This window comes from Triticum dicoccoides, chromosome 3B (genome assembly GCF_002162155.2).
Source record: "Triticum dicoccoides isolate Atlit2015 ecotype Zavitan chromosome 3B, WEW_v2.0, whole genome shotgun sequence".
NCBI classification, from domain to species: Eukaryota; Viridiplantae; Streptophyta; class Magnoliopsida; order Poales; family Poaceae; genus Triticum; species Triticum dicoccoides.
Genome location: NC_041385.1, coordinates 99,403,892 through 99,419,590, shown reverse-complemented (window position 1 = coordinate 99,419,590; position 15,699 = coordinate 99,403,892). Strand labels below are relative to the sequence as shown.

The 15,699-nt window shown below is 40.7% G+C and overlaps 2 protein-coding genes and 1 pseudogene across 2 annotated transcripts; 1 reads left to right on the top strand and 2 right to left on the bottom strand.

Moving 5' to 3' along the window:
* Nucleotides 1-45, bottom strand: part of LOC119279362 — a 1,338-nt pseudogene extending 1,293 nt beyond the window's left edge.
* A 983-nt stretch (nt 46-1,028) lies between these two features.
* Nucleotides 1,029-1,867, bottom strand: LOC119280921. The gene is made up of 2 exons (XM_037561605.1): nt 1,658-1,867; nt 1,029-1,570 (listed from the first exon to the last, which is right to left on the bottom strand). The coding sequence occupies exons 1-2, from the start codon at nt 1,856-1,858 to the stop codon at nt 1,385-1,387; spliced, it is 387 nt and encodes a 128-aa protein (XP_037417502.1). The 5' UTR covers nt 1,859-1,867; the 3' UTR covers nt 1,029-1,384.
* Nucleotides 1,868-8,315: 6,448 nt separating this feature from the next.
* On the top strand, nt 8,316-8,915 carry LOC119280920. Its single transcript, XM_037561604.1, has one exon. The coding sequence runs from the start codon at nt 8,316-8,318 to the stop codon at nt 8,913-8,915; it is 600 nt and encodes a 199-aa protein (XP_037417501.1).
* Nucleotides 8,916-15,699: the final 6,784 nt, after the last annotated feature.

Genomic DNA, 15,699 nt, shown 5'->3' with positions numbered 1-15,699 from the left:
CTCTCTCTCTCTCTCTCTCTGGGGGAGGGCACATACGTACTCCATGCAGGACTTTAATGAAGTATACTACATAACTTAGTGCGTCTTTTTGGCGCCATTGGTTTGTTCTTCACTGTTATCATTTTGTCAATGTAAATTATGTCCTAGAAAATGTCTATTTTTCTACTGCTTGCAATTTTCGTTTAGAAGTCAACGCATGCGAGCTTTCGGAATCAAGCATGACGTGCGCTCTTCGGTAGGCATAAACATAATTGACAATGCACTGGCTCAAACGGCGTGAACCGTGCATGTTGCCAAAGGAAGGGACAACTCTACGGAGGTTAGGCATAAACACGATGAAGTATTTGGGTTAAACTAATACCAGCGTTCGAACTGTGTAATGGGAAATAACACCTCACGGTTTTTTTTACGGCTATAACACCTCACATGTTGGACTTGCACACAACAAAGAACTCAGTCCTTCCAAGAAAGAAACTTGGTCCAGCTTTACCACTAACGGATCGCCCATTGTGTCAACTGCATTATTTTAGTTACTCACAAAAAACGGCCTTGCCGATAATTGTGAAGCAAATACTTGTCATATGAACTATAATGATTAAATTAGGACCTTTGGGCGAGTGCGGTGGACATGCAAAATAGTATGTGTAATTTTTTTTAAACTGTTTATACAATGTAACGTTCAAGTAAATTTTCAAAAAAAAAAAACCTTTTAGCATCAATAATTGTTCGCTCTTAACTGTACATGTACATGCCTACATTAATTTGACTATATAAATGCCTGAAAAGCAAGCGTCAAAATCTGACACCATGTTTTACTGAAACCAAAAGCCGAGCTACATGATTCCTTGACACAATTAGAAATTTGAATAATGTACTGTTTGCAAATGACATATTTATGATCAGTGGTAAGAACGGGAGATTTTGTAACATCATCTAAGTACTCGGCAATAACAACAATCCGCTCCAAATAATCAAACTTTTGACAGCAAGTAAATGAACACAATCAAAATTATCTTACTCCATGATAAGATTGAACTGGCCATGCTTACATAATATTGGTCCAGACTATTTTTTTTTACAGTACGGTACCGGCCTAGATGGGAAAACTCATGTATATAATACTAAATATTAACATGTCAATTACCATGCTAATTTCGAGCATATACAGTTTGACAGATCCTGGTCAACCCAACTTTAGGCCTAGTTCACGTAATGTGGCACAACCCACCGAGGGTAGAAAAGAATGGAATGCATCGACGAGGACAACCAGGAGTGCGACAGATATAGTACCTTTCAGGCCACATATCTGGAGTGTGTTGCGATTCAAATGAGCGCTCTCTCGGTGGCTCTCGATGTTGTCAATATCCACGACGCCAGAAAAATCTTACGTGGCCTCAGGAACTTGAGATCCAGAATCTGTAACACTATCTTTCTCTCCATCTTGGCTTGAGGAAGGCGAATCCCTCTGTAAATTCGGAGGAACGCAGTCGTCGCCGTCCTCCTCCTCTAGCACGCCGTACTCCTTCTCTAGCAATCCCAGATCTGGGACGCCCTTGGATGGGAACAGAAGCTGCACATGGACACGACAGAGATGGAGATTGAAGGATTTGACGGAGAAGACGATGCAAGAAACAGAGGAGCTTATGAGAGGAGAAACCTGAACCGGAGATCCGTGAATGACTCCGCACCAAGATCCATTGGGCAAATCGAGAAGAAATCTGTAGACCCGGGCGTTGATATGGATGGAAGGTCGATCTGGTTCTCGGCGACGAGACTGCGTCTGCCGGAGGGGATTCACATGTCGAATTGTGTCCCGTTCGGGCGGATGGGGCAGTTGGGTCATGGGGTATGAGCACATCGCCCCATAGGCGAGTACAGTACGTGCGTAGGTAGTAGTAGTTGGTCGCCAGATACGATGGGACTGTATTCGTTCGGTATGCGGCTGGGAAAACTGCAATCGCTATATTCGAGTGGGGCCATGTGGGGCAGGCTCGCGTTGATCCACATGAGGAGCGACGGTACTGATTCGCGCTGCGCGCGCAATCAGTTTGAAATAGCCTTAGGGCATGTACAATGGTTCTATCTTAGCAATGCCATGTAGGATAAATGATGGGGTGGAGGAGAGAGAAATCATAAGAGAAGGCTTGTCTTCTCTTAATTTAATTAAGAGAAGGCAAGAGATGATCTCTTAGCACAATATGTCTCACCATGTCTTCATGAATAACTAGTTATTGAAATAAGGCTAAGAGATGAACCATTATAGACATGTTTTTGTATCGGATCTGCTAATTTACATCCGGATGAAAACAATTCGCTTTCATCCGTTTTCAGTGTCGTGTGATCTGTGTGCGGAGATTCGTGTGTGACCCGTTATTTTGTCTCGTTTCTCTTATCGGGCCCGTGTGGTTGACCCGTTATTTTTTTCATCGCAACCCATGTCACCCTCCTCCTCCCAGCCCCTTTGTGACTTAAAACACGCAACCCCGAATAGAGTCGAGCGAGAGAGAGATTGCCATGGCGATTTGGAGCTCCGCCTCGCCGCTCGATCTAGTGTTTTGGTGGTGGCTCGTCCGCGCTCCCCGTCGTGTTGTCCCGCTTCCTCCGCCTCCCTTCTGTTCCCGCCGTCGGGATCTGCGGCATCTCTCGGCGCCGCACCGACCCGTCCCCATTTCCGCCGCTGGCGATTTTGTTCATCGGATTCGCCCCCCTCCCCTCCCTTTTTGTTGTTCCAGTGATCTATTAGGTTGGGAGTTGGTTTTGTCTGTCAGATATGATGATTGTATCCATCCCCCGCAGCTTTTTTCCGTGTAGATTTGTTTAGGTTGTGCCATTTCTGGGATGCGTTTGATTGATCTGCTAAGCGCGGTAGCTGGGATGTGTGTCAGTTTGATCTGCTGATCTGTAATTGATTGGTTGTTGGCATTCGAGTTGTTCATGTGAGGCTGGCTTGCTTAGTTGTAGTAGTCTGATGTATTCAGTCAATTCGAACGGATGTATTCTGTTCCCGGGCCTTTAATCCATAGACCATTTCTCTTCACTGGTATCGTTTAGTGGGTATGTGGTTTACTCTGTAATTCCTTTTTTGAATTTACATTGTAATCCCCATTGTTTTTTAGAGTGATTTTCAGTGTATTTTATACTGGATTTTCATTGTAATTTTCTAGTGGATAGGTAGAATATTTGTAGTGTAAATCCAAAGCAATTTGTAGTGTAATCCCTGGTTATTTTATAGTGTAATTTCAGTGTATTTTGTCAGTGGATCTGCACTGTATTTGCTAGTGGAATAACAATGTATATGTCCTAATTGCAGTGTATTTTTGTTAGTGGGGTTGCACTGTATTTGTTAGTGGAATTACAGTGTATTTGTCAGTGATGTACAGTGTAATTTGATAGCTGATTTATAGTGTAATTGCCATGGATTTGCACTGTATCCTCTAGTGGAATTACTGTGTAATTCACTTGAATTTTTATAGTGGAATTGCGTTGTGGATTTACAGTGTAATTGATAGCTGATTTTACAGTGTAAATTCAGTGTAATTACACTGTTATTGGTAGCAGAGGGATTGTGACTGTTCTTGTGATGCATCGCTAGTTTGTAAGTTCTTGTGATGCATCTGATTCCAGTGTATTTTCTTAGAGGATTTAGACTGTAATTATATTCAGATTTACACTGCAATCTTCATCGGAATTCCAGTGTATTTTTCTTAGTCGGTGATTACAGTGTACTTACAATGTAATTCTCAGTTGGTTTCCACTGTAATTCGCAGGGGATTTCTACACTGTAATTCTCAGTGGGTTATGTAGTGAAATAAAAGAGATGTAGACTGTAAATGCTATCAATGAATTTCTTATTTATATTTTTGTTATGTTTTATCCCTTCTGCCGTTTCATCTCAGACTTTTTGTCCTTTTCTTTGCGTTTGTACATATTTAGGTTATAGATTAAAGTATGGGGAAACTCATGAAGGCTTTTGGTAAGGGCACTTCTGCTGCTTGTGTTGAAGATTGTGATGATTCAGATGGGGATCCTTTTGTCCCAATGATTTTTCCGAGGATGATCCTTTTCAAGCTTCGGAGGTTATATTTCTTTTATTTCTTGCTTGGTAGCTTATTTGTTCCGGGTTTTTAGTTCATTCATTTGTTTCATCTGTTAACTGCAGGAAGGTCAAATGGATGATCCTGATTTGGAGAAAGCTTTGTATGAGTTCTACGTGTCTCATGTAAGTGTGGTGCTGTAGTTAACGCTTTTGTACTAGTTTCTTCTGTTAATGCTTTTTTGTACCAGTTCCATTTTTGTATCAGTTAATGCATGTTTGTAGTTAATGGATAATTCCTCTTTTTATGTTTTTGCAGAAAGTGAATTGCTTAACGGAAGATTACAAATGCTGGAGCTCGCAATGTGGTATTTTATTTTTTGTTGTTTATATTTCCTTTTTTTGCATGCAACTTCTCTATGATAGATATGGATATAAGTTTTAGATAAGTCATTTTGTAATCTTCATCATATCTATTCTTTTGTGGAATGGCTATTGATGCACAAGAACCTAGTTCCATATAGTTCTAGTTGTTGTTGCTAGATGTCTTTCTTTTGTTTCTTTTTAATGTAAATTATCTTGATTTTTTCTTTTGTTTGTGTTTCTTGTTGTGTTGTAGAAGCGCAAGAGGTCTTCTGATTTTCCTGTAGCCACTACATTCACTAGATACTCTGGCAAGTTGTTCTCCACCGTTATTGGTGGCTTGTCTCTTAGGCAAGTCCGTGTTCTTCAGAGCTACAAGAGAGATTGCCTTCTCAAATTTGTGAGGACAGAGGTGCCTCTTAGGTTTGTCAAATGGTAGTGTCCAAATTTGATCTTGCTTCAGAGATTCAGATTAGGAAGAAGTTTATTCCGATTCCCAAATATGTCAAACATGACATCTTAGATCTTCCTATTGATGGTGAGCCCATTATGTCCGATGCTGAGGCTGGGCGTGAGTTTATCTTGTCCCATTTCAATGTGACCAGCATCCCACCGGTTTCTTTCTTCTGCAATACACTCAAATCTGAAGAATTGCCTGATGAAGACACTTTCATCTGCTTCATGTGTATTGCCTTGTCCACTTTCTTGTGTCCAAATTCAAGCCTTTCTCCTAGTCCCAAATATCTCCACATTTTCAGAGATTGTAGTTCTGTGATGAACTATGATTTATCTAGATCGGTATATGAGAGTCTCCTTGGCAATATTAAGAAGTTTAAGGATTCTATGAAGGTTGCTTCTATGAGATCAATGACATTTGGCGGTTGTCACTACGCATTCGCTGTGAGTCTTGATTTTTACAGTGTAAATTTAGGTAGAATTACAGTGTAATTGTAGGTACATTTACACTGTAATTCCTACTATATTTACACTGTAATTATAGGTCGATTTTACAGTGTAATTCTAGGTCGATTTCACGGTGTAATTCTAGGTAAAATTACAGTGTAATTCTTACTATATTTATACTATAATTGTAGGTCGATTTTACAGTGTAATTCTAGGTACATTTACACTGTAATTCCTACTATCTTTACACTATAATTGTAGGTCGATTTTACAGTGTAATTCTAGGTACATTTACACTGTAATTCCTACTATATTTTACACTGTAATTCTAGGTCGATTTCAGTGTAAATCTAGGTAGAATTACAGTGTAATTCCTATTGGATCTACACTGTAATTCCTACCGGATTTTCAGTGTTTTTCTTAGTGTAGTAGATTTTACAGTGGATTCAAACTGGATTTACAGCGGTATTTATAGTGTAAATCTTAATGTAATTTTAGTTGGTTTTATAGTGTAATTTTAGTGGTTTTTGTCATTTCCTTTTTAATTGTGTGTGGTTAGTTTTAGATTAGAGATGGGAAATTTTTGCCTTGTAATGTTGGGTTCTTTTTCTCCTTTCTCGCTGTTTTGCCTGTGTGGGTTGTAAAGGAGGCTAGGGGAGCTTGGCTTTGATGTAATTTTCACGGACCCTTTTTTAGGTGAACTTGGTTCAATCCGTACTGCTGTAGCATGGTTTGTACTTTGTCTTCCTTTTGGTTAAGCTATTCTTGTAGCAAAGAGATTGACAATTTTGATGTATTTACACTATAATCTTTATTGGATTACAGTGTAATTCTTAGTAGAGTTACACTATAATTCTTTGTGGGTTTTACACTGTAATCTTTAGTGTTTTTAGCCTGATTGTGTTACTCATTTTTTCTGATAACTTCTATTTTCAGTGTTTATGATAATGCTAATCAATATTCAGTGTAAACAAGTATCAGTTCATAGCAGTTTACACTTCCAAAGTTACTTATATTCGGTCATTCAACAGGAAGTGTCTAAACTAGTAGATCAAAGTTTCTTAATAGTGTTTTAGTTTTTTAGTTTCCAAAGTTTGTGGAAATAGTCACATATTCGCTCAACTGTAGTAATCCTCAACCTTATATATTTTCAACTAGTTTTACCTAAATGGAATTGCTAGCCTAGTAGTGTGTTTTTGTCCCTTGTATTTGTCCCCTAAATGGAATTGCTAGCCTAGTGATCTTTGAGTGTGTTTTTGTCCCCTGTAGTGTGTTCCTATTCTGCAAATCTAGAAACCAATGATCTGGGCATCTAGTTTTCAGTATATAGTGTTCTTGTGATCATAGACTAGTAGTACATGCGACCATGTTCTAGTTGTTCCTAGGATTTGTGCTGGTTCTTTCTTAGTGTGCTTATGTTCTTTTTCCATCTGTTCTTTCTTCCAGATTTCTTCAGGCAGGAGGGAGACGATAGGAAGTGATGAACGCATAGGAGGGGGCGAGAAGGGGTGTTTACCTATGTTTTTCCTGCTTCTCTAGCCATGTTGTTGAAGTTTGTGTAGCAGATCTTGGAGGAATCACCCTCTCTGGTGGTGCTTCTCCATGTTCGTCCACGTATATGTGGTTGCTCCAGTGCATTTTGTCAATGCAGTTAACTTTTTTGAGTGGATTTTACACTGTAAAACTGTTGAAATTACAGTGTATTTATTAGTGGTTTACAGTGTTTTTTATAAGTGGATTTGCACTGTAATTTCTATCTAGATTTACACTGTAATTCATATCTGGGTTTACAGTGTAATTCCGGCTGGTTTATAGTGTAGTTCTTTGTCGATGTTGCAACTTCGATATGATTTACACTGTAAATCTTAGTTCAATTTTGGTGTACTTTTAGGTTATTTTACACTGTAATTCTCATTGGATTACAGTGCATTTTTAAGTGGACTTTCCTTTGTAATTCATTAGTGTATTTTGTTAGTGTAATTTTAGTACTTTCTCGGTGGAATTTTTACTGTTATTTAAGCAGTATTTACAGTGTAATTCCTTTTGTGTATTTCAAGTGGAATTTACACTGTAAATCATTGGTGGATTTACAGTGTAATTTTAGTGGATTATACACTTTTTTTGCAAGTTTCATTACTAGTGGAATTTCAGTGTTTTTAGTGGAATTACTGTGCTTTTTTAGCGGTTTCTACTCTGTCATTATCAGTGGTATTGTTAGTGTATTTTTAGCCCTTTGTATGTAGTTCATTCACAGCAACAACTGTAATTATTCAGCTGTGTGGTTAGATGTCATCAGATTGGTCCTTTTCCTCTTGTAGTTAGCTTAGCAACCCCTGTTGTGTGCGGGTTTGAAAAGCTTGGGGTGTCGACCCGTTTAAAGTTTGCAGTGTGGTCCTGTTTTAGAAGTGAGGGACAGAAAGAACAGGGGACATGAGGCACGGGATAGGGACACTTTTCATCCTTCAGTTGGCTGGAAGAATATGGATGAAAGCGAATTAGATTTCATCCGGATGTAGAATAGACAGTCTCTTTTTTATCTCTAAATTACATGCAAGATTTAAGATAAAACAACATTATCGACCATCGCGGTTCTTTCTCCGCTCCCCTCTCCGTCCTCGTCGAAATAGCCAGCCTGGCATGGGCTGACAGGTCCCAACTTGGTCAACATACCAGTGTCATGACACAACATCTTCGCTGATAGGTGGGCCCATGTATGTGGGACCAGGTCTCCAGTGGGTCAGGAGCTACGTTAGCTCGCTGCTCGTGCCCCCGCGAAGGATTCTGACGTAGCAGCGAGACGATTCTGCGTGACAACAACTGGGTCCCACACCGTAACGGCTCATTTACCCCACAGTCTCCAGAAACCACCTCGCCGGCGGTAGAAATAGCCCGAACCAACCCCGACGCAGCACAAGTAACAAATAGCCTCACGTCTCCTCCTAGTATTAACAGCGTCAGAGAGAGAGAGAGAGAGAGAGAGAGAGAGAGGGAGAGAGAGAGGGCACCGACGCCGGCAATGGCGGACTGGTGGAACATGGCGGCGGAGGCGGCGAACGGCAGCTTAACCTACGTCGGCGAGACGAATGCGATCGCGGAGGCCATCACTGGCGCCCGCCAGCAGTACGGCCAGGCCACCGAGGACTGCCGCAGATTCCGCCCGGGCGTGCATCCCCTGCCCAACGCCGGCCAGGGCGCTCCTTCAGCAGGCGGCCTCATCATCGACCTCGCCATCGGCCGGATCAAGCGCATCAGCAGGTTCTACGCCGTACTGGGCACCGTATTCTCCCTCTGCGTTGCGCACATCGGGCTCCAGGCCAACGCGCCGTGGTGGTGGGACAGGTGGCAACTCCACCACGCCGACGCTGCCCGCCACGCGGAGACGGCGCTGCAGTGCCTACACTCCGCCAAGTCGCACGGCCATGCGGCCCTCGGCGTCTTCCACGTCATGCTCAGGCCGCCATCGCCGCGAGCAGTCGCCCACGCCTGGGCACCCGCGGCCGAGCAGCTCCTGCGCCGCGCGATGGACGATCTAGCCATGGCGGAGGCCGCGGTGGAGCGGATGCGACCGGCCATTGTGGCCCAGTACTCCGACGCATGGATGCTTCTGCATGGCTGATAGCATGTGCGGCGACGTAGCAACGAGTCGGCAGAGATCACCGATCTCTCTTCTTGTTGGTTCATCGATACCTGCATGCAGGAATTGACGATGTACTCCTATAGTTTCAGTTTGTAGATCGAACGTGCTCAAAGATTCGACGCTGGGGGAACTGCATTCCACGTACGTACATGGATCTGTAGCTACTATACTGCAACTTTTTTTTCACTGTCCATACCTAATGGTAGCTACTACTGCAACTTATTTCTACAATTTTCTTTAAACCGTACCCAATCCTGTTTGTCAGGTATCACCTCCGGCTTATAGGGTTTCACTCAGAATTTTTGTGTTTTCTTTGCGACAAAATCAGATCTATTATAAAAATTGAACGGAAGTACAAAAATTATCTCAAACATAATAAAAGTTATGGCAATTCCGAGACCATCGAACGACTACCATTGCCGTCAGAATGAGCCGCCGGCACGCCCTTGTCGTCGCTTCTCTACTGGGGCCGGCTTGACTTTGTCGATGACAGGCGGGAAGTCTCCGTGGATGTGCAACTAAGGTCCAATGCGCTGGAGTTGCAATCGTCGCCATTGAACCCGTCCATAGATCTGAAGTACGTGACATGAAATCTCACTAGTAGAAAATGGGTCATTAGTCCCGGTTCCAGAGGGCCTTTAGTCCCAATTCTGGAACCGGGACTAAAGGGTCGAGACTAAAGCCCAGACCTTTAGTCCCGTTTGCTTATGAAGCGGGACTAAAGGAGCTCCACGTGGCCGCTGTCTGGAGCTTCACCTTTAGTCCCGGTTGGTTGGTTGGTAACACCAACCGGGACTAAAAAAAAATTCTAATTTTTTTGATTTTTTTTTCTTATTTTTCAATTTCTGAATTATTTGACAATTTAATCTCTAATCACCCACTCTAATCACCCCTCATCACCGCCTTAGCCGCTCAAACCGGGACGAATGCTCACATTAGTCCCGGTTCGTGATGCAACCGGGACTAATGTGTACATTGAGCTGCGACCAAAGCCCTGTTTTTTACTAGTGTCTTGTCACATGACGAGAAATACTAACCTCATGGTCCCAAGAGACGGCGGGAGTCTAACTCGAGCCGTACCTCCAAGGACTAAAAACCCTAACCTAAACTACTAGCCGGAGTGGAGGCACTGAGATTCCCCTTCCCGTCACCGGTCACTGGAGTGGCAGCAGAGGAGAGGCGAATCCACGGGCTCTTCGATGAAGCTTGGAGAGTAGAATTTGCTCTAGCCGACTAGGGTTACGTTATAAGTCTCATTTTTATTGTGCTCCATTGCATGTTTAAATTTCGAGTTACATGCAACCATTGCAATCAATGCATTGGTAAACACAACTTAAATAAAAACAAGCATATCAACTGAGTACTTTTTGATTTGAGCCCTCTAAACTGGAAGAGACGGAGTATGATCGATAAATCATCATTGTCATGCAAGGAGCTTCAGAACTTTTTGATTCATAGCCACAAAAGATGAAAAGAGGCATACAACCAACAATGAATTGTAAAAATTATTTCACCACTCATCATGATAAGCTTTTCGAAACGACCGCTCTAAACTGGAAGGGACGGAGTATGATCGCATAAATCACCATCGACGTGTGGTGAGCTTCAACTTTTCGATTCATAGTCACAAAAAATGACAAAACCTGTTTGCAGGTACATGCACTATTCCAAACGTACGGGCTATTTGATGTAAAAATAATTTTAACATGCTCCCTCTTACCCCCTCTTTTCACATAAGAGGTAAGAAGGTAAGAGTTAATCAAACCACTAGTTAATCAAATCAATGGCTGAGATGTATTATGTACTCTTACTACCTCTCTCTCAGTTTACAGGACGTGTGCGTACCTCTAGGTTGTCAATCTGACCAACCTAATACAAGTCATATATTACAAAAAATATACCAACATAAACTTTGAAGCTTCTACTTTCAAAAGATATAATTTTTGTGTTATATTGTTTATATTAGGGTGATAAAACATCTGGCAACCTAGGTATACGCGCAGGACTTGTAAACTGAAACGGAGGTAGTACCTCTCATGTGCAAAGAGGAGGTGGACCATGCTAAAATTTGCCTTGATGTAAAAAGACATACAACCAACAATGAATGTCCAAGTATTATTGGAGCAGGAATTATGGCCTGCTGACTGGGTTGTCGTTTCCGAGTAGACTGCCGGTGTAAAATAAAGCCCGGTAAAAACAAAGTAGGGTAGTCATACTCACTCCCTCTCTCTATTGTGCGACCTAGGCAAGTGCATCGGCCATCAACAGACGGACGTCTGAAGCCATACGCCACGGGGCGAGGCACCAGCGCTAGGGTCCTCAGTCTTGCTGTGCTGTCTGGCTGCTTTGCGGGTCATTGGTGTGAGCGCCGCCACGCTGCTAGGCGACGTGCGACTGGAGGTCCGGCCGAGCACAGGGCAGGGAGGCTGTCTGCAGGAGATGGGCATGCGCAAGACTACCGACGATGTTCTACGGGAGGCCGCCGTAGAGATCCTCATTGTTCTCAGTTGCATCATCTATGGAATTCCTGCCATGGTTCATGCACAACTCCCAACTTGTTCGTGCTGTTTTAGGAAGAAAAGTAAGGTGTAGTAGTGAGTCCCAGCGATGAACTAACTTGAACCAAGAGGGAGCAGGAAGCAAGCCAGCTGAGAGGATGAGTTGATCGCAGCCAGCGATGTCGAATTCAGCTGTTCAGGATGGCCGCGTGCTAGCTAGGGAAATGGAAGTTTCTTTTTCGAGAAAAGCTAAGGAAATGAAAGTGAATTAGTGAAACAGCACCGGTATTCTTTTAAAGTACATCAAACTAATAGAGCCATCCATTTTATCCATCCGATGGACTAGACTAACCAATACTACAGCTCATGACCGTACGTGTAACACTTTTTGTTAAAACTGTGTACTCCCTCCTATACAAATTGTTCTACAGCTGCGACAGTTAATTTGGATCGGCCGGAGTAGTATTTTTCGTTGGAGTTGTAAAATCAAAATAATGACATAACAATGTGCGCGTCATTTTGTAGGGGCGAAAACAGAACCTGCACGGCTCAGATCAAAGCAAGGAAAAAAGCTAGAAGTGACACGGTCCTTTAGCCTGTGTTGGCATGCATGCATGCGTACTTGTGTGTTTTCTGGACAGCTGTAGCGATTAGCATCGTATACGTTCATCCGCGGGTTGAATGGATCAATTGCTAATTTTGTACTCCCTCCGTCCGGAAATACTTGTCGGAAAAATGGATGAATCTAGATGTTATTTAGTTATAGATACATCTAATTTTATCCATTTCTCCGACAAGTATTTTGAGACGGAGGGAGTACGTGAGTTTATCGGAAAATGCTATCAGCTGATTGCTTGGACGTCACCTTGCACGTCGTGTGCGTGTGCGTCACGGCCAAAAGCGTACCAAAAAGTACTTGGACCGCATTCCATCGCACTACTCCCCCGTTCCTAAATATTTATCTATCTAGAGATTTCAATAAGTGACTACATACGGAGTAAAATGAATGAATCTACACTCTAAAATATGTTTATATAGATCCGTATGTGGTAGTTCATTTGAAATCTGTAAAAAGACAAATATTTAGGAACGGAGGAAGTAGATGTTTTACTTTATGGTGGCTTTGAATCTGTTGCCATTGCCGACCTGGAGAGGCAAGACCGCAAAGAGGAAGAAGCAAGGTAATTAAATTCTCCTAGAAAGTGAACATTCACGGCTGGCTCTCCAGGTCGTAATACCGCTTGCGAAGATAATGGAGTTTCAGATTCGCCATAGAGAAGGAGGGCAACATGGTTGATTGGGTTGAATGAGGCGAGACAAAATGGGATGACTTGCCAGCGGCAACATGGGCCTATCTGAACGAAGGCGAGCGCAGCTGGTGTACCGTAGGAGTCTGGAGCAGAGCACGGCGTATAGAGTATGGATGATTGAATTACTCAATTACCCTTGCATAAGTAAAGAACAAAAATAAAAAGCCTACATTGTTTACCAAATCAATGGTTGGATGTAAATTATTGGCGTGCCTTTTTTGACTGAATTTATAATTTGGACCAGCCATTTTTTTTCCGTTCACATCGGCGGCCCAGCCGTTTGGCTCGGCAAGCTATTGGGCCGTGGCAACTGATGTTATTACGGCGGATCCTATACAGCGCGTAGGTCGCGCTGTATCGACGTAGCGCGCACCCCGCCGAACTCCCGCTCAGCGTATGAACCGGCACATTTTGAAAAAAAATCATCACATTTTAGAAAAAGTTCATTGAATTTGAAAAAAGTTCACAAATTCATAGAAGACTTTGTAAATTTTTAAAAAAGTTTAAGAATTTGAAAAAAGTTCATCGGGTTTGAAAAAAGGTCATCGGATTAAAAGAAACATTCATCAAATTGAAAAAAGTTCATGAAATCGAAAAAAGTTCATTGAGTTTGAAAAAGAAAGTTCATCGAATTGAAAAAGTTCACTGATTTTTTGAATAAGTTCAAAATGTTAAAAAGTTCATTCATTTTCAAAAAACAATTATCGAGTTTGAAAAAAAGTTCATTGAACTTGAAAAAGTTCAATGAAATTGAAAAAAAAGTTCATCAATTTAAAGAAAAATTTCATTAATTAGGAAAAAAAATCGTATGTTTGTAAACATTTCACGCATTTAAGAAAAAAAGAAAATAGGAAACAAAAAAAAAGGGGGGAAACACAGAAAACGTAGATGGCGTTTCCTGTATGTATAAAATAATGGAAAGGAGGTTAGTATTAACGAATCAAGGTTGTGGCGTAGTGGTTCGTGAAGGTAGCTATTGACGGAGAGATCTTTGGTTTGATTCTTGGCTACGCCCTTTCTCTCTCCTTTTTCGAGTTTCAAAACAGAGGGGGAAATGGTAGTTGGGCCGAGCCGAGCTAGCGCCGCTGCAGGCACCGGTTTGCGGAAAATAGCTATAACCGGCGCCTGCAGCGCAAAATAGGAAATGCCCTCTGTTATTATGTTGCTTCGCTCCACCACGCGCGTGCGTGCATGTTGCATGTTGTGCACAGGGAACACATGGTAAGCTAGCTCACTCGGGGTAGATTAAAGCACAGCCACACCACACGACATTTTTTTTTTTTGCATGGGTCTCACACCACATCCTGGAATAATGTCCGCACCGCCACTATGAGCCTTTTTTTGAATATCAAAGAAACGGACTTCTACATCTAAAAAAATTCTTACTTTTTAGTACCACATATAGCTAGTGTACTATATCGTACGTATTTGCATAAAAAACTATGTTTGTCAGAGAGAGAGAGAGAGAGAGAGAGAGAGAGAGAGAGAGAGAGAGAGAGAGAGAGAGAGAGAGAGAGAGAGAGAGAGAGAGAGAGGGCAAATAATAATGAGGAAGAAATGTGAAGACATCTGGATCACAAGCTACAGGGAACCCCACTTTGTATCCTTCTCATTGTATTGTGTGCCAGTCCAATGAACGAACTGGTGCTAATAAAATAAATTAAAAAATGATTTTTTTTATGGAAGAATGAGTTTGTGCAGCGATATTACCCTTTATAAAGAAATATAGATAATAATAACAAAAACTGCACATAATTTACACAGAGGTTACACTTTTTTATAATATGCAAGGATAAACATATAATAGTGATTTGTTTTGCAAAAATAAGTGTCCTAAGAAGGAATGTATTAATGGGTTTGATATTACCCTAAGGAAAAAGGAAACGTAATAAAGAAAAAACAAAAATGACAAGATCTGCACACAGTTTACACAAAAATTGCACTTTGTTATAATATGCATGAATCAACTTGTAATGGTTGAATTTGAACACAATTTGCACAAAAATGCACTTTGTTATAATATGCAAGAAAATAGGGAGTTTTCCAAAGAATGAATGAATTAGTTGCATTGGTATTTGATCCACGACATCTCTGCTCAAAATCAGAATAATGAAGTTTTCAACGAAAGAATGAATTAGTGGCATTAGTGTCACCCTTTAAGAAGAAAGAAAATAAAGGAAATACTGAAAAAACTAACACACAATTTAACCAGAATTTGTGTTTCTTATAATAAGAAAGAATAACCATAATTGTTAAGCTTTTGCAAAGAAAAGTTTTCTAACAATGAAAATGAATTAATGGCGCTAGCATTCCACTTTATGAAGAAAGAAATGAAACAAAATAAAAATTAAATAAACATGAGAATATGAAAAGATGAAGTTTCTTAAGCAATAATGAATTAGTGGGATTTGTATTACCCTTTACGAGGAATGAAAATAAAAAGAATGTAAAACAAACAGTGTAAAAAATTGCACATACTTTACATAGAACTTGCACATTTTTATAATATGCAGAAACAATCATATGTTAGTAGAATTTTCACAACAAAGGTATTTTACTAAGAAGAAATTAATTTGTGGAATTGTTATTACCATGAAAAAAATGAAACAAAAACTAAAACAAAATCAATATAATTATTTTTTTCTAAAAAAGATTCAATTAGTGGCTTTGGTATTAGCCTTTGATAGAAATAATAATAATAATAATAATAATAATAATAATAATAATAATAATAATAATAACAAAATCATAATTGTGGAATTTTCTAAGAAGGAAAAAATGAATCAAAAACCTAAACAAAACCAAAATAATGAAGTATTTGTAAGAAAGAATGAATTAGTGGCTTTGGTATTACCCAATAAGATTAGTGAAAGTTAAATAGAAACTAATACAAAATCATAACATTGAATTATTATAAAAAAGAATGAATTAGTGGCATTACTATTACCCTTTAAG

What these genes read in the sequence shown, in the direction of transcription:
- LOC119280921 (XM_037561605.1), bottom strand. Translation starts at nt 1,858, where the DNA reads ATGTGCTCATACCCCATGACCCAACTGCCCCATCCGCCCGAACGGGAC. An exon ending in TTCACGGATCTCCGGTTCAG is followed by an intron (nt 1,571 to 1,657) that starts GTTTCTCCTCTC and finishes GTCCATGTGCAG; the next exon opens with CTTCTGTTCCCATCCAAGGG.
- LOC119280920 (XM_037561604.1), top strand. Translation starts at nt 8,316, where the DNA reads ATGGCGGACTGGTGGAACATGGCGGCGGAGGCGGCGAACGGCAGCTTA.